Consider the following 25,749-nt stretch of genomic DNA (forward strand, 5'->3'; position numbering starts at 1 on the left):
GGGGATCACCTGAAGTCAGGAGTTCGAGACCAGCCTGGCCAATATGGTGAAACCCTATCTCTACTAAAAATACAAAAATTAGCCAGGCGTGGTGGCCCGTGCCTGTAGTCCTAGCTACTCAGGAGGCTGTGGCAGGAGAATCGCTCAAAATCAGGAGGTTCAGGTTGCAGTGAGCCAAGATCATGCCATTGCACTCCAGTCTGAGCAACAGAGTAAGACTCCATCTCAAAAAAGTATATTAAAAAAACAAACACAGATGCTTTTCCGTTTGTTTCTGGCATTCATATTCTGCTCAAATGTGTTTGTTCCATACTGCAGGTAAAAGAGAAATACCTACATTGCGCCACAATTACTTCCTTGAGGCTTGCTGCAAAAGTTAATGAAGAACAGGAGGTACGCATCCTTGGAAGTCCACACTGGGCTGCACTTCAGGTATAGGGGTGTAATATTGGAGGACTCCAGTTTCATGATAGGTCTGTGCCCTTCACGTATGGTGGATGTTTTGGAAAAGTCACCAACTTGCCAGCATCTCTGCTGTCCCTTCCATCGGCTTGTCAGACTTTGAGACCCCCACAAATGAACAAGTAGAACAGCTGAACTGTCCTGGCCCACCAAACCTAGATACCTGAACTCTTGACAGATACATATGGCCTCACTGGTTGATGCCAGACGCTACCTCTCTCTAAACAGGGACATCTGCTGTTGAGCAAGGAAAAAGGCCTCCCAAACCATGTGACTTAACATCCACCCCAAGCAATTATGTCTAAGAAAGCTGCCTGAGACTTGAGGACTTGGCTGTGTCAATGAAGCTGGTCTTTGGGAACTCTGGGACCCCTGAGAGGGACAGGAGGGCCATGTGCTGGGGGTAAAGTACAAGGGCCCATGAGTGCTTCAGGCATGCCTGAATGGCTGAATTGCACTGTGCCATCTGTTCAGGAGGAGATCATCTCCTAATACCCTTTCCAAACTTTCCTACCTCCCTCCAACTTTTCCCATTTTGGGGATGGTGAAATCACTGCCATTGCCACAGGGGTCACCCTTAGCTGATCTCTGGGTCTGATGAGGCAGGGAAGAAGTTGTGTGTCCAGTTCCAAACTTTCAATAAAAATGTTTTAAACTCCTGTTTATTAGAATAGAATTAATGCCCAAGTTGTTTTTGTCCAACTAAAAATCAAGTGATCCTTTTTCTGGATGTTATAGTAATACTTCTGTCTATCTAAAAACATAGGATCAAACCTTTAATATACTTGGTACTTGAATGTTTACTCATAGACAAGTCTCATTAGTCCTTCTGTGGGAAAAGCCATAGATTTGCCAGAACTGAACCACCTTCAATCAAGGTTGAAGGAAGTTTGCAGTTGTGATGCTGAAAAACCCACAGGAGGTTTTATCAATGTGTCTATCTGTACAGACTAGGAAGCTCAAAAGCATAGTTTTTTCTGTATGCCCAGTACCCATGGTAGGGATCAGGAATAGGGATAGGCAGAACCCATGGCTCCTGGAAAGCTTTGGGTGAGTTCTTGCAGCTGAACAGGGGAGATGGCACAGCCCCAGCCTCCAAAGCACTGTTGGGTATGAGCTAGTATGCAGTTGGGGGATCAAGACCTGGTTTCAGAGGGGGACCATGTAATGTTCACTACATAACCAGCTGAGGATTTGACAGATAGCCAAGATCTGGTTTGGTATTTCTTTCAGAAGCATTTTCTGTGGCAGGCCACAGGAAGACAACTCCACTAAGGTCATGAATGCCCAGTCCCCATGGATAAGAAAACAAAAGCTACTATGACATGATGTAGGGCTTTGGCCTCTTTATTTTCTTTTTACAGTTTATTCCACAAGTAAAAGACTTCATAAAGCACTATGGCTCTGACTATTCCCCGAATGAGCTGCTAAGGATGGAGCTGGCTATTCTGGACAGACTGCACTGGGACCTCTATATTGGGACGCCGCTGGACTTCTTGACTATAGTGAGTAAGGAGGCGTTTACAGAGTCTACCCTAAACTCGTTTGTGCCTTTGGAACAGCTGTTTACAACACAGGACGGCAAAGCACAGGCGTGTACACGCTGTTGCACATGCACCACAGTGAGGTGACCCACAAGGCTCATGACATACGGGAGAGTGAAAAGGTATCTTAAATCCAACACAGTTCCACCAGACTCCCACTCCTAAAGGACATTAAATTAACTTTACAAAGATTTTTAGACGGCACTATTATGGTTTCTCTTTTAAATACACACTGCAAAAATATTAAACTTTCCATTCTATGAATACTGTACATAAATATCTGTCTGCTTTTGCTACACTTTACACACATTCACTTAGCTGTCTTTAGTCAACTACACACAATCCTTATTGAGGCTTTAGACCATATTGATCTGGCACTTAAAAAAATATCATACATTAGTTTGTATTTGTTTTAGTTGGGGGAATGATGGTCATCCTTAAGGATATGATTCTGTTAGTAAGGCAAAATTATGCAATGTGGAAATCTCATGGGGTTTTGGTTTGTTATGAAGCATGAAGATTAAATTACTAAGGGCTGTTTCATTATGAAAACTGGCCACTGTTGCCAAGTTGCAGAGTTTCTTATGATAAGCAGATACAAGTAACTTTTCTGCTACCTTGGTCTTGAATAGTATGTTTCTATTTTTCAGAATGGAAACATTGTCATCTAGGTACTTTCCACTGATAACGATGATGTCACAAAGCAGACTCTTCTTTTTTTTTTTTTTTTTTTTTGTCTCTGGGGTGGAAGCTCAGCTTGGCCACAGAGTGGGCATTAAGCCTCAAGCCCCTTACGGAGCCATGGATAGGAATGAAAAGGGTTGGGCAACATTTGATGTTCCCTGATGGAAATTCAAATTGTTTGCACTTCTGGTCATTGATATATGAAAAGTATGGGGTTTTCTGTTCTAACATTAAAAACCATGGTCTCCAGTTCCATGCCCTGATGGTCCTGAGCTGGCCCCATGTGTTGGAGCTGCTGCCTCAGAGGAATCCTTCCCTCCACGTCGCATCCCTGACCAGGCAGCTGCAGCACTGTATGGCGGGCCACCAGCTGCTGCAGTTCAAGGGCTCCACACTGGCCTTGGTCATCATCACCTTAGAGCTGGAGAGGCTCATGCCCGGTTGGTGTGCTCCTATATCTGATCTGCTAAAGAAAGCACAGGTAGACATCAACTTTGCCCCAGACCAGGCTCTGTGTTTTGCCCCTTTAGCTGATGCACTCTGACCCCAAAGGGGTACCCTTTCCCCTTGTGGCCTCTGGAAAATGTTCTGGCCATAACCCTGGAAAGAGTCTGCCCAAAGGCTAGGCTTTCCACACTTGGCCATGCTGTATGCACTTGAGATGGGACATGTGTTCTCTTCACTGGACCAATGGGAGTGGTCTCTGAGAGTGCTAGAATCTTTATCTCAATGGGAGCCCTTGTAGCCAAGAGGACTGGGGGGTCAGGGGGATGTCTGGCTTAGGAGGAAGCAACCCTGAGCTTAATACTGGGGAGCATAAATTTTAAACTCCTTCACCTCTCCTTTGTACGAGCGTGTGGTACCAGGTACAGGGGTACCATGAGGCAAGCATTCTCGGGACACGAGGAGGAGGGGGGTGTGTCAGAATCCCTCAGAACAGATAGGTTAGGATGGAATGCATGGTTAAACTAATGACAACTTTACTGGGTTGGAAATGGATGTCCCTGAGATGGCAGGATTAGTGGTCCTTAGTTGGGTGGTTGGACCTTCCTGAACTTGCTTCATGCTAACATTTTGGCACTCAATTGCCAATTTCTTAGAATGTATGATGGTTCTGCTTGAAGATGGCCACTCTATTCTAATACAGGTTGGTGATATGCAGTACAGCTGCTGCAAGCAACTTGTAACGCAGCAACTGAGAAGTTTTCAGTCATCATCCTGCACAGATAACTTTATGTCACCTGCCAACCAGCCGCTCTGCCTCCACCCTGGGGCCTTCAGAGCATAATGTGAAAACTCCTTGCTTGGACTACCATGAGTTCTTTGGCTTGTTATTAATCCTGTAAAAAGGGAAGGTGGCTCTGGAAGAGCAACTGAGAAAAAGTTCCCAACTAAGCCCTTGGAAAAAAAATAAAGTGAGGAGGGGAAAGGCAGGCTGGGGTCAGCAGAGATAAGGGTGGTCTGATAGACTATGACCCTGCCTTCCCTTTTTCTCCTCTGGGCCTGAAGCCAGGGAGTATGAATGAATGTTCAAATGGCAGCTTGTTTTTCCTTCCTTCTCCAGCAAGGGTTGGCATTGGCCCCTGAGAGCACTGGAATATGAGACCAAGAGGCAGGCCTGGCTCAGGGCTGAAGGGTTGGGGCTAGTTCTGACCAGTTCTTGCTGCTCTACCTGCCAGAGCTGGCCAGGTCCTTCCAACTTCCCAAGCTTATCCCAAACATATATGCGGTGCTTCCAGTCCCAACTACCCTGCCTGCAACTCCTAACATGGGACAGTCTCTGCAGACACATTTACCTGACCATGGCCATGACTTATGTCTTCTTTTTACAAGGACTGGATTATAAAGTATGCTTTGTTTAATGTAACTTGAGCAAGCTTTAGGCATATCTTTCCTTTGTTACTCTTAAGCAAAGTGTTTTCAGTTATTAGTTTAACTAGAGGGATTTTGTGCTAACGAATGGGTATTATAGGCTAACACCTGTGATGGAAGGCACATCTCTGAGTGCTTTGTTGGGATGAGCAGGTTCTGAGGCCAAGCCTGCTCCAACCACAGTGCTGCCAGGAGGAGGAGCCAGCTGCTTCTCTCAAGCTGTGCTACCACAGAGCCATTCTCTGAGCAGGGGAGTGCAGCTGACACAGATGCCAGCTGGGGCTGTGTAAGTTGTGTTGAGGACATGAATGACTGAGCTACACATTCAGAGGTGGTTCCACTCTGAACTATGGTGGGTGTGTGTGTGTGTGTGTGTGTGTGTGTGTGTAAATGTGCTAAGCCATGGTGTGGGAAGGGAATGATTTCTAGGTGCAAAGTGGTCAAGGGCTAGATATACCATAATTGTCTATATTATAGAGTTAGTATACATCTCTATTTTTTCTTGACACACTTTTGCTTGCCGGAGCTTTTGTTAAAATTAAACTTTAATTGCTTCCAATCCTGTATGAATCTTATTTTGAGCTACCATGCATTTAGGCTTGTGAGAGTCAGATATATTTGGAACACTATCTCCTAGGTCATATCAAGAACTCTCCTATAGTCCAGAACCCATCTTACAGATGGAGATGCTGAGGCCATGCTGCTCACAGCTTCCAGTGGTGGCCGTGAGTGCCCTCTGCCTCCTTCCAGTGTAAGTGGGACCACAGTGCATAAGGCAGGAGGACATCCCGAGGGCCCATACCAGCTTGGGTGTCCCGGGCTTTGGGGAACTGCTGGAAGACATCTGCTGCTTAACCAGGTGGCTCTGGATGTGAGCTAGATTCCGAGAGCTGATCCAACTCAACCTCTTGGAGAAAGCAGAGGGTAGACCTGTGAGTCCCAGGACTGGGATAGGAGACAACCTTCTGCTCTGACTTTCTGTAAATGATAGAACTCTTCTATAGGGAAGCTCACTTTTGTATTGCCAAAGTCCCACTTGTGGATTTTAAAAAGTCTTATCTGCTTTTCAAGCTTGCCTTGAGGCCCCAGATCCCATCCTATTTCCCTCTAATGTTCTTTTCTGACATTAGGAGCTCCTATCCCACCTCAACTCAGAGATTGGGAAACACTTCTCAGGGAGAAATATGGATACAATCCATTTTCCTTTTGACCCCACCTATAGAAAGGCAGGGATTGGTGAAGAAAATGGAGATGGAAAAAGCTCAGCGGCAGACGCTATGGCAGAAAGAAAGGTAGGTGGGCTCAGGGAGGAACAGGGAGGAAGAACAGGGCAGGGAGGGGGCATCATAGACCTGTCTTAAACTTGTCCAAACAGTACTTCCCTGAAATGAATGAGCCAAGTCATTTGATGATGTTTCCACCACCTAGGAGACCCTCCTCCCTCTGGCTTCCTGGAAAGTCTCTGTCCTTCAAAGGTTGGTGAATACTTCGCCTCCCTGCTGCCTGCCTTCCCAAAAGTAGAGCTGAGCTATGCCTGCATTGGGGATGTGTTCACACCGCTCTTCCTGCAGGGATCCCCATTTCCTCACTTTGGTCTTCCCAAATCTACCTAGTGCTCAATGGAGAAAGCTCCTTAAAAAAGACACCCACGTACTTTTTACCACCTCTCAACCACCAGTCTGCCCTCCCTCAGCCAAACTTTTGCCTGTCCCCTAGGGCTATCTACCTCTAAAAAACAGTCTCAGGTCCACCAGCCCACATCATCAGGCTGTGTACTTGAACCTGGCCACACTTCCACTACTCTTCCATCATTCCATTGAGATGCCAAGGAGCAGCTGTAGCTCAGGAATTAAGGGTACAGATTACCAGCATTCAAATCTCAACTCCAGTTACTTGCCGTTGTAACCTTGGGTAATAAATTACTTAAACCTCTGTGTTTCAGCTATAAAATGGGGATGAATGGTCCCTAATCATAGGATGAGGATGAGGATTAGAGGAGTTAATGCATATAATGTGGTTCCGAGCAGTTCTGACACTCAAATATTAGCAGTCCCATGGGAAGCCTTTTTGCTAAGGAGGAACGCTCCTCGAGGGCAGGTGCCCCTTTTCTCATGTCCTGCACCCAGTTGTCCAATAAAGATTCGTGGACCACAGACTGCACCTTTACCTTTCTGTGACTTTCCTGTGACTCTTCCCTCCACCCCCCACCTATCCCAGAGCCTTTCACAGATGCCTGTAGCAGGGCTTCCTATTAAAACAATTCCTACAGAAGTAGATCAACCTCCACAAAATTCAGAGAACAGACAAGCTGTATTTTACCACAGTTGTAGCAGATTAATGGGCTCAGGAAACTTGTTAAATCAGAAAAGCTACTGCCCAAAAAAGACACCACAGAAACTCAAAATAAATGCAAAATTTAATGAAAAAAAATGAGTACAAAGTGAATGGAAAAGAACAAAAACAGTCAATGCAGGAGTAAATGAATTAACACGTGAAGCAATTTTAGAAAAGCATGTTAACATAACAGACTAGCAAGCCACACTCGGGCCTCGTATCCATGAGCCCCACTTAACAGGGAGCCCACATTTAGACATACACAAACATATATGCAGTCAGTATGCACAATTACAAACCACCTAGATCAGGTTACCCACAACTAGAAAGACCATATATCCCCATTGGCCTGGGACAGGTCTGGTTTATGCCTATTGATCTGGTGTAATTAATAGCATCCCCTTTCTCTCTCAATAGTCCCAGTTTGGACAACAAATTATACGGTGATTCTTCTACCCCAAACAAACATGGTTTATGAAAGACATGATAGTAAATGCCAACACGATCCTGTAAGACAGCCCTATTAACACCAACAAATAACAATGAGAAAAAGAAGGGTAAATGAGACCCTGCAGACAGGGTCACATTCTATGAGAGCTAACTTATTAAACAGTGGCAAGTTTTAAGCTCACTTTATGCACCGTTTAATTTGGTCTCAGCTAAAGATGACAAAATTCCAAACACAAACAGCAGGGGGAGAGGTGCAGTGAGGCTTGCTAGAGGGACCTGTGGAGGCAGCTCAGACTTGAGAAGACGCAAGTCTGTCAAGTGTCCCTGAAGATACCGGGAAGGCTTAGGCCCACAGGCAGGCAGCCAGCCACGAGTACGGCCTTTCAGTATACCCGGGATGCAACCCGCAGGCCACAATGGACGAATGGCCAAATCTGCACACTCCAGAGCCCCAAGTTGGCCCATGAACCAGGAATTCTCATTTCTTATGTGTCCAATGAACCTGCTGGGTCACCAGGCCTCATCTTCAGAAATATGTTAGCTGAGAGAGGCTATCGTAAAGGTCATGCTCTGACCCAACTGCATACTTTCAGACATAAAATTACCCTAGAGATGAGCCACTGGCAGCCCACATTTGCCCTGGATATATGCCAGTTTACCTTTTTAGATACCCTCACTGAAGCGTCAGTTTTCAGTTGCAACCAGATGTGGACTTACTGTGAAGCTAATGAACCTTAATCTTCAGGGCCCCTTCCAAGACCCTGTACCTAATTTTATATTAACATTGTTTTTCTTAAAGAAGTCTGTCTAAATAATTCCAGCTTTCAGCCCCACAAAATTTAGATCCACCCCGGTCATAGCATACAAACTTGAGAATTGTCACTAGAACCTGCTCTGCTGCTGGAGCATGGAGCCCCTCATAGGTAAAGGCTGCCTCTTCCTGGCCGTGCCTCAGTGGACGTACACAGCTCACCCACCCCTCCGCCTCTCCCTGAGCAGAACATCATCTCAGGAAGGCAGGAGGAAGCCAGGACTTGGTCCTGGAAATCAATAATGCAAGCCAGGCAGAAAGGGGGAAATGGTCATGAGAAAGAAGACAGGGGCATGAAAAGCAAACTACCAACTCCACAATAAATTAGCACAGCTTCCTGAGGCTTCCAGCCAGGGAGTATGCTAGACTGTGAGCTCCTTGAGGGGAGCGTTGTGCATTCCTCTGGGTAGCTCCAGTGCCCAGCACAGTGCTTCAACATTAAAACTACCCTTCCTTTCGTCTTGTCATTTTCCATCTCCCATTTTACCAGGCCATATTCTCAACACTGACATTCTCGGTGGCTTGTAAACCAACAGGAGCATAGAAGAATCAAAACTGCTAGTACTTCCTTAAAATGTTCCCCTTTAGAGTGCAGTTGAAGGGGAAAGCTCCTTTGCTGCTCACTTTTCCCCTCATCATCTGTATACATCAGACACCTTCATCTCTTCACCCTGTGACCCAGCCAGGAAAGAAGCAATGACTTTGAGGTAACAACCTTTTTCCCACTGAGTACTCTTTGCATTTGGACTATGCAGGATTTGCTTGGGAGTCTTAAATGGAGCCAAACACTTAACACACATACGGAGTTGGTCCCTGTTTACAGGTAGCACCTCTGGGGCACAGACAACTGCTTTGGGCTGCTGTTCCATTTACATTCACAGTAAAAACACTGGACATGGTTTTGTTCATATTCCAATTCCATCCACAAAGAAATGCCAAACACTGTCATTACAGGAAGTTTATTACCCAGCTCTCCCTGTATATATCATAGGCATACTTTATACATAAGAAAGGTTTAGCGGTATTTTTAGTTTTTAAAAATCAGGAAATCTGTGTTACTTATGAAAATAATGGGAGAGGATATTATTTGTCTTGATGCTGGTGCCAAAATAAATATTTAGAAGTGTTTTAAAGTTATTAAAATTAAGCTCTAGGTTAGAAAAATTAAAATGAGGGGAACTGGGTGAATTTTGCAGCATGTATACCAGACCACGCAGCTGCACCTAGGGCACCACATGAGTTGCCATCTCCACGCTGAACAATTAGGCCTAGCATCCCGGCTGGGGCCTTCGCTGGAGCGGCACATAACAGCTCCGTCAGGGAATAGTGACACTGTAAATGGAAGACCAGCCACTGGCTCTGAAAAAAATAAACCTCGTCAGTTTTGGATTCCAGCATTCCTGGCTTTTACGTGTTTGCATAGAGAGGGGTGGCCCGCCAGGCCTGGGGCAGCCTGGGGCCAGGGTCGGGTAGGGGAAAGCAAAGCTGTAAACACTGGAGTCTGTACCGGCTCCCAGTCCGTCCTCACACCATGTTATGGGAGAAGGGTCACAAGGTGTAACTCAAGCAACTTAACACATGAAAGTCTAAAGTCCACTCTTGACATGTAAGTCTGTGCGTGCGTTAATTCTTCTTGTCCTTGTCCTTCCTCAGGGGCTGCTGCGAGGTGGCATGCAAGGCCTGTGACTGCAGGGCCTCCACCGCAGCCTTCCGGCGATTGAAGGCATTGGTCTCCTCCTCCAGTTCCCGGCGTTTTTCCTCCACCTTGCGCTTCTCCTCCTGGTGGACCCGCTTCAAGTGCTCAAACTTCTCATGGAGCTGGCAGCAGAAAGGGGGCAGAAGATGGGGGGAGCAAGAAGAGGAGGGCTTGAGCCTGGGCCAGGAAGGCACCCCCACCTCTACCCTCAGCCAGGTCTTCCCTCCCTCAGCATCCCCACCCCAGGCCCCAGCCTGGCACATACCTCCCTTTCCTTCTCCTTCAGCTCCAGCTCTGTCTCCTTCACTTTGTTGACAAACATCTGTCTCATCTCTTCCTCCTTCCTCTGCAGCTCACTCAGGAATTCCTTCCTCTTGGCCTCATATGTCTCTTGTAGGCTGTGGAGACCCACAGAAGAGAGGCCAAGGATGGGATATGGAGGAATAGGGTAGGGCAGAGCCAGAGAGGTAGAATCATGTGGGCATGAGGGGTAAGAGGATGGTGGGGTCCCCCAGGGAACAGATGCCAGGATGGTGTGTCTGGCCACAGCTGTGAAGACAGGCTCACTCTGGCTCAGGCTGTCACCTGAAGGGCTGGCTGTCACCATCGCTGTCCTGAAAGCCCATCTCCTCCAACTTGCAGCGCCGGTAGAGCTCATAGTGCCGGCTGTGGGTCTGCTCGCGGAGGTCTTCCATGTTCACCCGGATCAACATTTTCCGCAGCTTCACGAAGTCACAGTGATTCTCATTCTCCACTGAAAGCAGGGGGCCGGTGGGGTATCAGGCAGGCATGCAGGCGGGCAGACTCCAGAGTCAGGGTGGGCACACAGGTGCGCATGAGGAAGAAACAGCACAGGGTACTACAGGCAGCAGGGCAGGCCAGGGGACACAGTTCTACCCCCAGCTGGGGATGCACTTCCCATCCACACTCACCCTGCACCACTCCCCAGGGGTACTGCCGCGCTCGGACCAGCTTGTTCCCCACCTTCACCTCCTCGGTGCTGCCCACTACGGCGAAGGGCAGATGTGCCTGGAAAGGGGCCCAGGTATGCGTAAGCCCGGAGTTGACACAGGCTAATGGCAGACTCTCCCTCCCTGCCCTTGGGTCCTAGGGAGGGGCAGCCAGACCTGAACAAAGGCTCCAGGGCCAGATGCTTGCTTCCTGGCTCTCTTCTTGAGAAATGTCCCAGAACTCCAAACAGGGGAGTGGGCTGAACCCTCAACCCCCTCCCTGGTGCTCCTGATTCTCCAGGCTGTTCTTTCAGCCCTCAGGCCTCCCAGGGGCCACTAGAGCTCCCTGAAAGGACCTGTGAACCTGGCTCCCTTCCAGGTTCCCAAACCCTTAAGCCTGCTCAACTCCTTCCATTTCCAGGCTCCTCCATGAGTCCAGATCTTATGACACCCAAACCTGGGGTCCCCAGTGTAGGCCCACTATCAGATTCCTCCTGTCCCCTGCCCACAGATGTAGGACTGGTCAGCTCCAGATGCCCACCCTTCTGTCCTGGAGAAGCTAAGGCTGGAATCCTGGGGAACAAGAGTCTCCTGGGGCTGTGTCAGATCTGTGCCGGCTCCTCACCCTCTGGCCCCAGGGCACTGAGGCCCTCGCCCAACGCTCACATTCATGACTGCGTTAATCTCTGCAACAGCCTCGTCATCCGTGGGAAACTGGTAGATCTGGACCCCGTTGCTGACCAGCTCGCCCATGATCTTGATCTTGAACTTGTGCAGCTCGCTCTTGGAGATGGTGTCAGCCTTGGCGATGATGGGAATAATGTTCACCTGACAGGATCAGGGGAGAGGACAGCAGGCTGGTTGGCTCTTTTGAGCAATGGTTCCCATGCCATGCCCAGGATATGGCTGGCCATGCCCAGGCCATATCCCTGGGCAGGGGGAAGGAGGCCAGAGAGATGGAGCCACTCCCACAGGCAGCCATGGTGCAAACCCAGCCACCTGTGGCCATTCTGATGGGTTTCAACAATTGTCTGCAGTGCTTCTTACAGCCCTGGTTCCCCCAAATCACCATCCAGCCCCAAAACTGGTCCCCTTAGGCATACCCAGCTTTGACCCAGAATCCTCTGAAGGTCCTAATTGGCCTGGGGCCTGACAGAAGGAGTGGTCGGGGGCTGTGCTCCCCACTAAGCAGGTAAAAGGACCCATCAGCAGTAGCCATAAGAAGATCCCAAAATCTCCCACACCCAGGCTATCCCGTTTTTCACAATAAAAATGAACTCCTGAGATGGGAAGGCAGTCGCATGACAGCTGACAAGGGCTGTGGGGCCACATGCCCTTCAAAATGCACAGCTCTTCTTGCCCTTCCCATAAAGCTGCCTCCCTTCTCTACCCCTACAGTACCCACCCCTCATTCACATCCCAATTCTGGGCCTTAACTCTCCTCTCCCTGATGGGCTCAGAAAGAACTAAAGCACACTTATGTCAGGGAGGAAGGGGGAAGTGAAGGGAGGAGCTAGAAATTAGGAATTGAGAGATAGAAAATGAGCAGAGAAGAGGCTGAGATGGGAAAGGAAGTTCCCTGGGGTGAAGGGCAACAAACACTATTGGGAGCGGGAGGGGCAGCAGGGCTGAGAATGACAATGATTCAGCTGCAAGCAAGGGGCTCAAGGTCAGACCCAGGGCACAGGACTCTGGAGAAAGAGCCCAGAGCAATGGGAGCCACTGGAGCAGGAGGGACAGACGCAAGACAGAGAGAGGACCAAGCCAATAGGGGGCCATCCACAAGCCCCCGACGAGATCCCTGAGGACCATGGTGGACAGGCATGAGGCAGCCACCCACATCGCATCGCAGCAGAAGACTATGGAGCCTGTGACAGCGGGTGGGGACAGGGATACCTTGCTGTCTAGTTTCTTCATGGTCACCAGATCCAGGGACTTCAGGGAGTGCCCCGTGGGCGTGATGAAGTAGAGGCAAACGTGGATCCTTGTGTCATGGTAGTCGAAGAGCGAGCGGCGGATCTTCAGCTCCTCCTGCAGGTAATTTTCAAACTGCGCATCGATGTAGTCAACTATGGGCCTGTAACTACAGACAGCTCCATCACCCAGGAGGCTGCCAGCTGAGATCAGGGGCTTGGGGCTTGGGGGGCTCAGGGCTCGGGGCCAAGCCAGGCTGCCCCCTGGCCTTTTCTTTCTGGGAACAGCTTCTGCCCGAGGATCCCTGACTGGATACAGGCAGCTGACCCCTTCTCCAGACACCTAAAGGAGTAACTGGTCTGTTGGTGACCACAGAGCCTCAGATACTCCCCAAGAGGCACTCCCTGGCCCCTGCAGTGTGAGGGCTGGGCTACTGGTATGGGGACCAATGTAGGTGGGGTGGGAAGAGGCTGAGTGGGGCCGCCCTTCCCGCCTCTTGCCTCTCATCCTTATTGATCTGATCCCCAAAGCCCACGGCATCCACAATGGTCAGCTTGAGCTGCACGTTGCTCTCCTGGAGGTCATAGGTCTGGGGCCGCAGGCGCACGCATGCCTCGTGGTGACTGGCTTCCTCAGTCTCGAAGGTCGTGTTGAAGAGCGTGTTCATCAGTGTGGATTTGCCAATGCCGGTCTCCCCTGGGCGGTGAGGACAGGAGGGGAACAAGTGGGTGTTACAGGCTGGAACTGGGGCTGTCCTTGGCTGGTGGCTAGGCCAGGCAGGGCTCAGGCATCCATGGCCCCTGGATAAGAGAAAGGGGCGGGTCGCCCACCCCCATCCCTCATCACCCCCATTCCCCAGGAACTATCTTTTCCTGTGGCCTCAGAAATAACCTGTGGAAGGAAGAGCCAAAAGGTGGACTTGGACAGAAGACATAGCTGTGTGTGATGTGTGGTGTGTTCCCTCAAGTAGCAGGGAAGAGGCAGAGCCGTGCAGCTGGGTAGACACCACTGCAGACCCAGTCACCTTACACATAACCTGCTGTACACAACACCCTTCCCAGGACCAGGGTGGCCACAGGACCAGGAGGGCCAGGCTCTAAAGCCACCAGTGGCTCAACCCATGCGCCCTAGACAGCCCTAGCTCCACGTGGCTTTAGCTGGGGGAACTCAGGATGGGCCACTTCCTGAAGGGCACCTGCAGAGGGACCAGCAGAGCACTTTGTGCCCTTCTGGGACTCCCAGGGAACCTCTGAGAGCCTCTCTGCTTGGGGCTGTATTTGTTCATATGCGTGCCGGAGCACTTACCACCGGATATGGTGATGAGGGGCAGAGCTGTTTACCATAACGTCCTTGACACAGGGTAGGAAGCAGTAAATGAATACATGCTTTTTAAATGAACAAACGAATGAATAAATGAACCTAAATCTCTGTGATAAACACCCACAGTTTACAAACCACTTTCATGTGCCCGATCCAGTAACTTCCTGACAATGCTGTGCCAGGCCCTGGCTCTAACTCCATCCTTGACCTTGGCAGAGACACCAACCAAATCCTCATCCTGACACCCCCAAAGTTTCACTCTGCCTGGGAAGCCCCCTTGTAGCTCAACAGGGGGCCAGAAGCACCCCCTCTCCCAGGAGGTTCTCACCCACCCTCTGTCTAAGGCCAGGCCCTGACACTCACCCACACAGAGGATGTTGAAGCTGAAGCCCTGAGTAACCGACTTGCTGACCAGCTGGTCGGGGAGGCTGTCAAAACCCACATGGCCGCCCAGGGAGAGGCTCCGGGGCTCTGGCTCTGCATTCTGCCAAGAGAGAAATAAAACAAGACATGAGCCCACTGGAGAAGAAAGGTCAAGGCTGCGGGGATGGGCGCTAAATCTGAGTTAAAACAGCGAAGCAGCCCCGCCCGATGTCTGAATTCTCAACAAATCTCAGACACACCCTGAGTACACCCAAGCCAAGTTTCCCAAGCCAACTCCAGGCCAAGTTTCCCCAGAGGGAGCCCGATGCCCCCAGGGGGAAAGGCCCTTCCACTCTGTGACTTTGCTTCACCTGGGATGGCCAGGGATGCCTGGCCTGAGGGCTCCATCTCTCCTGGTGTAGGTGGCTCCAGGGGCTGTGGCTGCTACCCATAAGGGCTCACCTGTTTTCCTACTCAGCAGGAGGCCCCAGATGCTCCCAGAGTCCCAGATTACAAAGTGCATCTGTTCCTGCAGCCAGCTCTGAGGAGACGGGGGATGCTGCCTCTGCCTAGTCCTCCCACTGAGGCAGGACTCAAGCAGGGGCAGGTCTGGTCTGACCCCCTCACACACGTGCTCCCTCAGAGGGGCCTCCTCTATCAGCTGGGCTCGTGGCCCTCCACGCTCACCGCTGCTCCTCACACACCCACACGTGGGACTCATGCATGGACCCTGCTAAAGGAGCCGGCCCTCACTCAGACAACCCCCCACTGGGGCTCAGGGGTGGGTTCCAGAGGGATCGAGACTCTGAGGCCTCCTCCCTTCTGCCTCAGTGGTGTTCTCTAGAGATCCCCAGCTCCTGGCTCTTGACTCCTGCCACCGTCCCACCCCTATCTCAGTCCTGGTTGTCTAGACAGAAGGTTCCAGGTGAGAATGTGGAGGCCTGGCCTTAGCAGAGAGCTGGGCGGCAGGCCCCGGGTGAGCTGGGGCCACTGGAGCCGGCCCAGCGCTCTATAAAAGGAAACCACAAGGACCTAAAGCAGAGGGTCATGGTCACACTCCATCTTGTGTGGCTGGTTTCTCTGACTCCCTGGAATGGGGTAAAATGCTGCCCGAGGGAAGGTTCCCAGGCTCAGCCCCTCTGGAGGGCAGACCTTAGACAGCTCCATGTTGTGCAGAATCCTGCCTCCTCCATTCCTGAGCCCCACTGCCCTGAGACAGCTGGAAAGAGGAAGGAGAGGAAAGGAAGGAGAGAAGGAGAGGAAAGGGCAGCGGATTCAGAGTCTCTCCTGCCCATAGCTGCGGGGCGGGGAAGCAGGTCCAGCTGAGGACAGCCCAGGAGATAGGGCCAGTGGCAGATATAGATACAGGCTCAGGGTCAGGAATGGACGGGTGGCCCTGGCTCCTGCCCTGCAAAGGCATCTCTTCAGCACCTGAGCAGCTGACCTTCGCCACAGCCCACTGCCTTGGCCTGAACCCCTCTGGCCATCCTTCCCTCCCAACCAGAGAACCTTGGCACTCAAAGCCAACCTTCTCCACAATTGATGTCTACCTCCCCACGGCAGCCTTGCATCAGTGACTCCCAAGTGTGGGTGCTGGCAACCTAGACCCCACATGGCCTCTCTGGGCAGTTGTACCATCCCCTCAAACAAGTCAGGGCTAACCCTAAACCTGCTCTCTCCCATTCAACGGAGCCTCTTTTCTTATAGCTGACCCTTTCTCCCCACGACCTAGCCCCAAAGCATCATGTCCCAATCTCCCCACTCAAGCCCAGGTCTCCTTAGGGCTGAAAACGTAGTTGGACAAGGAGGTCCCAAAGGCAGCTTCCTCTCTTTGGTGCCCACATAAAAGTACTTAATGAAGCCTAGGAGGTGCTGGGCCAGGTCCAAACCCCTTAGCATGGCATTCCAGGCCTTCCTCACTGGCCTGGTTCCAGCCCAGCTGGTAACTCTGAGCTCCCCTTTCAAACTCTACCCCTCCCCTGGGCTCTACAGCTTACTCTACCTTTTCCTTGGCACCCACTCTCACCTGGCCCCCAAGCACTTACATTCCAGACCCCTCACTTGGCAGTTATCCTGTTTCCTAGTACTACTGGTTATCCTTTTTTAATGCATATTGATTCTCTACCTATTCTATAAGCTTCTTGATGTTGGCTGCTGGCTGGGGAGGTCAGGTTTTCTATTCTTCCCTCCCTCCCATTATTATGCCCAACATGCTGGACAACGCTACCATTTACAAGTTACTGAACATGGCCCCCAACTGCTATGGCATCGGGGCACCTGCCCACCTTACACAGGGCTTCATTATTTAGTCTCTGTTCCACCTCCTTATGGCAGCTTGAGGATCAAATGGAGGACACAACAGTTAGTCTAGAGCTTTTTTCTTTACAGGCAAGACTGAAAATCTCCAAAATTTAAGGCGTGCTGTGCTTGCAGAGAAGGCTATGTGTTTATTCATCCTGTTCTTCCAAGGGGTGACACAATCAGGATGCAATCCAACATCCTGTAGTCTGCCGCCAAACCACCAAGTCAGCTGTGTCTGGAAACCACACACACACACACACACACACACACACATGGCCGCAGAGCACTTACTAAGAAGCAGAGGCCATTCCATTCCTGTTTTCCCCCGCTTTCTTACAGGTCTAGGCTCCAGAGGCTAAGTGTAGCACTGGGGATTGTTGGGGCGGGTCTCACATAAACTACCTATCCATGCACAGCAACTGCAGAGTGGCCTCCCCTCACACAGCTCGACTCTTTCTGTGGAAGTGTGGGGTACAGGGAGGTCATCATCCCTAAGTTGTTGCCCAGACTATACTCTGTTATTGCAGGGGCCACACATCTGGGGCAATATCTGTTTAGTAGCCCCAGGGAACAGTCAGGGAGCATGCATGTACACACACGTACACACACAGAATGGCCACTGGCTCTGATGGAGACAGTGTTGTTACCTTGTCCCAGGAGACTGATCTGACCTCCAGGCTTTACCAAGGGGTAACTCTCAATAATGCCAACTCCCTGATCATAGATTTGGCATCGACATGTGATCTAAGTTGCATTACTTGCTCCAGGGTGCCTGCCCCAGGCATCTCTACCAACCTGAGTGGGGTTACAACCTAGAAGGAACCAACAGCCTCTGAAGGACCTCCTGCACATCTCAGCTACCATGACTCAGAAATAAAGTCAGGTCTCCCAGTGGCTACCAGAACTGCAATTTGGTGGGTAAGACCACAGCTCTAACTCCTGGGGTGGGAGCCCATCAGCATGATCCCATGATTGGTGCAGGTACAGGCAAGTGACACAGGTTGAGCCTTTATGACCATCTTGAAACCATTAGGGGAGCTAGCCTAAGGCTTCAGTCTACTCACAGGATGGCAGAGCCAAGAAAATCACAGAGAAGAGAGGAAGCCAGTGTCTGCTCTATCTCTGCGCTTTTCCCCTTACCCCTGGCTATATCCTCTTTATCACTGAGGCTAGCTGACTGGTATCATTTATTACTTGCAACTGAAACATCTTCAGTGCCATAGGATCCAAAGTAAAACTCTTTGGATGCAGAGGAACAGGGAGAAAGCAAGGAGAGCCAGGAAAGGAGGGACAGTGTGGAAGGTAAAACAGCTCAGTGTTCACAACCAAAGGAAGGAATGGATGTCTGAGATGATACCAACACCTCACTGAGGACCACCATACGTGAACTAAGCCAAGTGATTTACACCCAGGCTCTCACTTAGTCCTTTCTCACTGTGGATGACAGACTCCACGATTATCTCCATTTTACAGTGGAGGAAACTGAAGCACACAGAAGCTAGGGAACTAACCAGGGCAGAGCAGGGACCCAAGAGTAGACCAAGCTCTTGTCCCAAACCACTCTGCTACACTGCCTCCCCTGTTCTTAGCAGGCTCCCAATTCATTCATTCAGTCACTCAACACACACTCACTGGACATGTCTGCTGTGTGCCAGGAACTGGGATGGCTGCCAATGAAAAGATGAGGACATCAGATCCTTGACCTCAGAGGGCTAAGCCTAAGCTCAAATGCCTTTAGAAGCCAGGCAGGTAACATATAGGTGAAGGGCAGCAGCACCCTAATAACAATGGCAACAACAACAGACATAACTAACATGTATTGCATGCTTGCTATGCGCAACCCTAATTTAATCTCATGTAGTCCACACTTCGGCCCTATGACATAGGCCATAGCAGCCTCCCCATTGTCCAGATGAGACAATAGAGGCATCAAAAGAGTGTGTAATTTGCCCAAGACCACACTGCTCAGGAGAGCAAAGCCAGGATCTGAATGGAGACAACATGACTGTGAAACCCACGCTTCTAGTCACATCACTCTCTGCCTGCTGGATGAAAGACAGCAGCTAACTCAGCTAAGTGTGGGAGCTCCCGAGGAGAGGTGGGAATGGCGGAGAACTGGAGAGCCTGTGCTTATGCTCAATCCGTGGTGGCCGCAGTTCCACAACTCGAGCCAACTGTGGGAAAGCAGGTCTAGTGTTGCCAAATCTTCCCATTTTTAAAGAGAACCCAAAAATCTCTCCCTATATATATACATATATATATATGTATTTTTTGAGACAGAGTTTGGCTCTGTCACCCAGGCTGGAGTGGTGTGATCTCAGCTCACTGTAACCTCCGCCTCCCAGGTACAAGCAATTCTCATGCCTCAGACTCCCCAGTAGCTGGGATTATAGGCACGCAGCCACCACGCCTGGCTGATTTTTGTATTTTTAGTAGAGACGGGGTTTCACTATGTTGGCCAGGTCGGTCTTGAACTCCTGACCTCAGGTGATCCACCCGCCTTGGCCTCCCAAAGTGCTGGGATTACAGATGTGAGCCACCATGCCTGGCCCAGAAATCTATATTTTTATGTGAAATTATAATTTTTAAAGACTGACAACCAATACAAACTGAGAATACCATGAGGGCCCAATACAACATGTCAGTGGGCTAGTGTGGGCCAAAGGCCTGCCGGTCTGTAAGCCGGCTCTGGTGGGAGTGAGCTGGAAGGACCCTGCAGCTGGGCTCCATTCTCAGGTCAGGAAGCCCCATGGCAGACTGCTCTGTGGGGAGGAGTCTTCAGGCAGGACAACTTAACCTGGACCCCAGAGAGAGGTGGACCCAAAGCCTCTGGCTCATTCCACACACCTAGCTCCCTGAGGTGCTCACACGGGTGAGTGTCCTACATGTCTTCAAAGTCCCAGGATAGAGAGAGTTGGCTCTCTGTAGAGCTCTGAGCTCTACCTATGCAATGAGAAACGCCATGGGGCCATTATCCCCTCTCTAATCACTAACAAGCTTTTGGCTCCTGAGCCAGGCCCCAGGCTTCTGTGTCATCATTTCTTTGGCACATCAAAGACGACAACCAAAATAATAACTTCTCAGGCCGGCTGCGTGCCTCCATGCCCAGCCGTTCCAAGACAAAGTGGAGAACAGCATTTTGTTATGCAGCCCAGTGGATAACTAGGACGCCCTTTTCCTGATCAGGAAATGCTCTGTCTGAGCCTCCTAGAGCAGCCTTCATCACCAGCCAAGAGGAACTGCCCCTTTTACCAAGAAACAAGGTGGGATCTGGGAAGAAACTGCATCTCATGGTTGCCCACACACAAAAACAGGTTTTTTATCCAGAAGGAACTGGAAATCTATTGAATGTCTAAACCAACAGAGCCGGGGAAGCTGTGGGTGAATAGAGACGCCTGTGATCCAAACCCCCAAACTAGGCTGACTGTTGCAGTGGGAGTAGAAAGAATACCCCACCATAGGTGGATTAGCTACTGAATAATGAACAAAGAACAGCCCCCAGACCCCAGGCCTCCCAGAGCTCTCCAGTGCCTTGGACTTTGGATGCTTTTCTTCCTCTGGGTTCCCATGCCTAGCACCCACTCACCAGTGTACCCCGTCAGGCGGACAGGAAGCCCACTCCCCAGGGGAACTCCAGCCCTGGGGATGGCCCTATTAAGTAACTGAGCAATGGACCCAGGAGTCAATGGACCACTGGGAGCCTTCCCCACCCATGTTCCTGGCACAAACTATGCTAGCCCCGGCTCCAGCTCCTTCCAGCAGCCTGGGCCTTAAATAGCCAGAGCAGAGGCCTCTAGCCAGAACCCATGGTCGCGGTCATAAGCACAACTGTCCTTGAGCCTAAGAGGAATCCTAGGAATTTTCCCAGGAAAGGCTTCGGCTCTGGTCCCAGGATTCCACAGCAAGCCTCTAAGCCCAGGTCAGAGGTTACGGGAAATAACCAAGGAGACATATGTGGGAGGGTGGGGGTGGGATGCTGCTATCCCGGGCCAGGAGTGAAGAATAGAGGCAGGATATACCTGTCCCAAATCACGAGGACACCTGGGAGCCAAAGCATCTTTCTCCTACAGTGGCAACAGAAAACTTGAGAGAAGATTTAAGCAAGGATCACCCTCCATGGTCCCAACATGATGGCAGTCAAGGTAACAGGGAGATGGCAGCTGGGCTGCCAATCATCCTCACAAGGCCAGTCCTACCACACCCATCCTGGAAGAGAAGGAACTTTGGGAGCAAAACCATCCCCTGACCCTAATACTCCATTCTCTCTGCTTCTCTGTCTCACTAAGAGGCACTGTCTTTCCTTTCTGCATACAACCAGCCAGGCTGGAGCTTATTAATTTGGGATAGTATGTTTCACACTTTTCCCATCAAAATCAGACTTCCAGGAAACTAAGAGCACAGTTACTGGTAGCTGGGCCAGTACTCGCCACCCCAAACCCCAGGCCTAGGACAGACACGTTCTTGGCCTTTATTGTGCTGCCTGAGAGGGAGTGGTCTATCCCACCACAGAGATGGGGAAGGCGCTCTGGGCTGCAGAATGTACTAGAACTCCAGGCATTCATATTTTCTTACTTAGCTCAGGGACTCCAGCGGCAGCCACCACTGCCTTGTAACAGGGAAAGCCACGAGTGGTCTGGATATCACTGGCAGGAGAAGGCAGTCTCTGTTTCACAGCAAATGAAAACCCTTGGAGGGAGAAAGTGGGCAGCAAAGGTGCCCCGCCTTCCGTCCAACCCCAGGATGGATGCCAGTGCTGGAAAGGGACAGAGGAATGCATAGGCACCAACATGGTTGGCGGAGGTATGGGGGTGGCACTGCTATACTTCTCTGCTGCTTGTCCATTCACTCCAACACCAGGCAGAATGTTAGGTTTGTACCCAGGCCCAAGAGCCAGGTCTGACAAGTGGGCTTGGGTCCATACCCACAGCCCCTTCTGAACCCCAGGCATCAGGCAGCCCAAGCCCTGGAGGCCCCTCAGAAAACAGCCAGCCACCTGCCAGTAGACATGGGCCCCTGTACCTTCCTCTGCTGGTTCTGTCCCTCTAATTTGACCTCTAGGATAGGGAACACCTGAAAGCCATGTGTCCTGACGAGAATATCTAATTTGCCCCAAGAACATGTAGGGCAACTGCACGCAAAGCCAAGATGCCCCCTGCCCTGTCCTCCACTGCCTCTTCCCAGCCCCAGTTCTTATAGGAGCTCTGAAGTTTCAAATGGCTCCAAAAGAAGCCAACAGAGTGCCCCAGCTCTACCACGAGGGCATGGAGACCTTGGGAGGGCGTCTCTTCCCCAGTCAGATGTGTCTCCCTCCTGTCTGTATAGCTCCGCATCTGGTTGTCTGGCAAAGCTTTTGCCTTGGGGGCCATGCCTGGGGATCCTGAAACTCAAGCTGGCAGCACAGAGGCAAGAAGGCTGGGGAGGCTGCAAGGGACACACAGAGGCCAGCTGGCCCTCAGGCCCTTTGCTCTATCATCCTGCAGCTGCTCGCCTCTGGTAACTGGACTTGAGCCACAGAGACATTCGTGGTAGTTACTGCCCCAAATATAATATATGCTTCCACCTAGCCCATCCGAGGGCTCAAAACGCAAAGATATCCACCCTCTCTGTCATCACTGGTGTTGGAATTTGGATCTTGTTCCCCCTACCTTTACTGGCCAATGACCAAAGTCTGCATCCTCACCCAACCTTGGGCTGTTAGCATCAACAAGATAATGCGCTCAAAGCACCCACTGCCCTCCCTGCCATCCAAGGTTTTTGACACAAGTCAGACCCTCGGTTCCCAGGCTCCACCCAGTCTCCCTCCTCCTTGGCCCTGAGCTCATCTTCTCATTGCCATCCTCTCTGTTCCCATCATGGTCAGTCTTTTAGCGTGTGCTCCCTGGGCTGCCAATGCTTCCCATCAGCCCTGCAGTTGTGACCCACTGCCCAAACAGACCTTCCCAAGGCGGGCACACACAGCACGGTCTGATGCCCAAGACGGAGGGAGGGCAGGCAGACTCACCTCCTGGGGGAAAGGGCAGAGCTACGGCTCTGCAGGTGGTGCTCACATGTGCCCTGAGAGCTGCACGGGCATCTCTTGCTCAGCTCCCGTTTCTCTTCGGCATGGCTCAGCAAGGAGGCTACTGGCCGTTTTTACAAGATGGGGAGATACCACTCTGACAGAGACCTTGAGCCCCACTTGGGTGAGGGCTCTCAATTCCTGCTTCAGGAGGGACTAGGTACTCCCTGGAGAGCCCGCTTCTTGGGGGAGTATCAAGATTGAGGGGGTGACAACGGAAGTGACAGATGGTGCTGGGGATAAAGCAGAGATGGGGGTAAGTGACTGGCTGGGAAGAACGCCAATGTGAGGCTGCGTGCTGCACGTTTCTTCCTCTCCCCCTCAGCTTCACTTTCTCCAAGCCCTAAAGGGTTGCTCACCATGGGGTCTGAACCTGTGAGATTCTGGCAGGAGAAAATACCGGAGCTGGCCCTCAGGGAAGGAAGGGCTGAGCCCCAGAGTCAAGATTCCAGTTAGGAGGAGGGGCACAGCAAGAGTAGACAGGAGTCTGGCTGTCCAAGGAGGGCAAGGGGCAACACACCCTCCCCAGAGGGCTGTTCCACACACCCACACACAGGGGATGCCCACCCTCACCCCAATACTGATCTAGGGTGGAGCAGAGCCCAGTCAGGATGCCAAGGCTGTTAGCCTGTGGTGTGCACACCATGCTGTGTGAGGACATAGGAACCCAGCACACATCCATCTCAAAGTACAACTCTGTATGCTGTTTAAGCTCCAGGTCAGGACAATTCTCAGGACTGCAGGGCTAGTCTGACCACTGAGCCGGCCAGAGGGACAGTGTAGACCTGTCATGGCTCCATCACATCCTGGGGCTTGCAAGACACCTCAGCATATTTCCAAACATGCCACGGACTGCAATTAACCCTCCATAAACTCTTTGAGGAACCAGTGTGGCTCTGCCCATTTTATAGCAAGATAAAGGCAGAAATGATTTTCCCAAGATGACAAGCCAGGAGGGGTGAATGGAGTCCGGACTTAAATTCAGGCCAAACTCCACCCAAGGTCTCCACGCAAATCCAACCCTATCCAAGTCCTCCCAGGAGGCTGACAGCCCAAAGTGCAGAGGGTGTGGAAGGTGTCCATCCCTCCAGCTGAAGCTGGCATAGCAACCAAGGCCCTGCGCTCAGGCTCTATGCCCGTGCCTGAGTCAGTACCCTATCTGTGCCCTGGCCACCCCGCAGCTAATACCCAAACTCCTCACAGGAATGGTCCGAGAGCAAACACTGGACCCCAGGGGAAGGCTTGTCCAGCCCACAGCCTGGCCTCTCAGCTAACCCTCTGAGGACCATCTCTGGATGAGCAGGGATGGAAGCCCTACGGAGAGTGCCATGAACAGGGCAGATACATCCTCTGCTCCCTTCTTACATAGGGCGCCAGTCCTCACATCCACGTGGACAATAGGTAGCATATATTATTCATTGTGTCCTTATCATGTGCCAGACACAGCTCTAAGTACCGCCCCTGGATTCTCTTGTTGAATCCTCACAGTTCCCCTATGAGGGAGGTAATATTTCCATCCCATCATACACATGAGAGCACCAAGGGGTTAAATAACCTGCCCAAGGTCACATGGCCAACAAGGAGTTAGTCTAGGATTCCTATCAAGGATTCTGGTTTCTCTACATACCTCTCCCACCTGCAAGATCAACTGTTAAACCTCCGGCCACAGACAAGACCCGGACATAACTTTCTGGTCAGCTGGGCACAGAAAATGCACACAGACACACAAGCAGAGACGCCCAGGCACTCACGGGTCTCTTGGCCTCCAGTTAATCAGTAGGTCTGTTAGGATTCAGGCACTGCCCTCCTCCGGTACATAAATTCCAATTTATAATACGGGGCAAAGTGAATCTCTGAGTAGCCCAGCCTCTGAATCTGTTCCTCATGTATTTAAACTTACTTAACTGACATACAGCCCCCCTCCCCAATAGGAATAAAACACCCAAGTCTAGAAATTATGAAACCAAGAGCTCCTGCTTTAGTCATGCACATTTCCAAAGTAGACCAAGAAATGTATTTTCAGATTAAAGGGAAAATTTACATATATAAATTCGGATGACAGTATTTATAGCATTAATTACATAAGTTCTGGCTCCCTTATTTAGCCCCAGAACCAATTCGTTATCGTTCACATATTCAGAGTTCCCCCCTCCCTCCAACAGCCCTGGGCCTCCCTTCTCCTCCTCCTCTTTCTCCCCCTCCTCCCCCTTCCAGCCGACCAGGGCCTCACATGCTGGCAAGAGGACACAGCTTCCTTCACTGTCACAGCCTAGCCTTCCAGACACACCCAGATCCAGCCTTAAACAGCGGGGGACGTCCAGACACAATCCCCCAAAGGCGCCCCTCCCCCGAGTGAATTATGAAAACCTTGAGTAAGTTGGCTATCCGCAGGTTCGGGCCCAGTGAGACCCCTGCAGGGACCACCAGGGATGTTAACCTTCTGAGGACCTGGATTGGAGCCCAGATAAACGCCCACTGGGCTGAGTCTGGAATCCCTCCAGCTCCTGGCGAATGGCTGCCGCAGACCCGACCACTGAGGCCTGACCTGCCTGGAGTCGCACCCAGGATTCCGGGGTGGGGAGCGGGGGCAGAGAGGAGCTGGGGAGGAAGGAAAAGCAGGCCAAGGGTCTTCAGGACTCAAGTCTGAGTCCTGAGCTCGTGTGGGGGACTCCCTCGGATCCTGGGGGCTCCATCCTCCCCGGCTGTACCTATCCCGCAGCACCTGTGCGGCTAGGACTCTCCCCAAGTGTGCAGAAAGAAACACCCTGGGCGATAGGGTCTGGAGTGTCTGGACCTCCCCTGCGGGCCCCACGGGCGCCACTCTGTCTTCGCACCTGCCCGGAGCCAGGCGGGTCTTGGCTCCTTCCAGCGAAAGGGGTTTGCCTTGCCTGCGCCCCAGGAAGAGACCCAGACCAGCCGCCCGGCAAGGCAGGCCGCCCGACGCTCCGAGACCCCCCGCTAGCGCGACCGAGAGCCCACGCCGGGGTCCT

The 25,749-nt window shown here is 51.3% G+C and overlaps 2 protein-coding genes across 3 annotated transcripts in view; one reads left to right on the plus strand and one right to left on the minus strand.

The window, feature by feature from the left end:
- Positions 1 to 5,710, plus strand: part of CCNI2 (cyclin I family, member 2) — a 7,605-nt gene extending 1,895 nt beyond the window's left edge. The window contains exons 3-6 of the mRNA XM_011951081.1: positions 319 to 393; positions 1,827 to 1,967; positions 2,941 to 3,171; positions 3,838 to 5,710. Of these exons, the coding sequence (XP_011806471.1) occupies positions 319 to 393; positions 1,827 to 1,967; positions 2,941 to 3,171; positions 3,838 to 3,978 (588 nt within the window). The 3' untranslated portion in view covers positions 3,979 to 5,710. The remainder of the gene's footprint in view (positions 1 to 318; positions 394 to 1,826; positions 1,968 to 2,940; positions 3,172 to 3,837) is intronic.
- A 1,250-nt stretch (positions 5,711 to 6,960) lies between these two features.
- SEPT8 (septin 8) overlaps positions 6,961 to 25,749 on the minus strand; it is a 19,716-nt gene continuing 927 nt past the window's right edge. Inside the window, exons 2-10 of one of the 2 annotated variants that reach the window (XM_011951079.1) lie at positions 14,401 to 14,521; positions 13,218 to 13,413; positions 12,700 to 12,886; positions 11,470 to 11,631; positions 10,786 to 10,882; positions 10,439 to 10,607; positions 10,119 to 10,251; positions 9,785 to 9,975; positions 6,961 to 9,516 (exon numbers count right to left, since the gene is read on the minus strand). In XM_011951079.1, the coding sequence (XP_011806469.1) occupies positions 9,474 to 9,516; positions 9,785 to 9,975; positions 10,119 to 10,251; positions 10,439 to 10,607; positions 10,786 to 10,882; positions 11,470 to 11,631; positions 12,700 to 12,886; positions 13,218 to 13,384 (1,149 nt within the window). In that variant the 5' untranslated portion in view covers positions 13,385 to 13,413; positions 14,401 to 14,521 and the 3' untranslated portion in view covers positions 6,961 to 9,473. Of the gene's footprint in view, positions 9,976 to 10,118; positions 10,252 to 10,438; positions 10,608 to 10,785; positions 10,883 to 11,469; positions 11,632 to 12,699; positions 12,887 to 13,217; positions 13,414 to 14,400; positions 14,522 to 24,034; positions 24,051 to 25,749 lie in introns of those variants that run through there. The other variant, XM_011951080.1, reaches the window with a different exon arrangement.

Source organism: Colobus angolensis, unplaced genomic scaffold (assembly GCF_000951035.1).
Source record: "Colobus angolensis palliatus isolate OR3802 unplaced genomic scaffold, Cang.pa_1.0 Scaffold314, whole genome shotgun sequence".
NCBI classification, from domain to species: Eukaryota; Metazoa; Chordata; class Mammalia; order Primates; family Cercopithecidae; genus Colobus; species Colobus angolensis.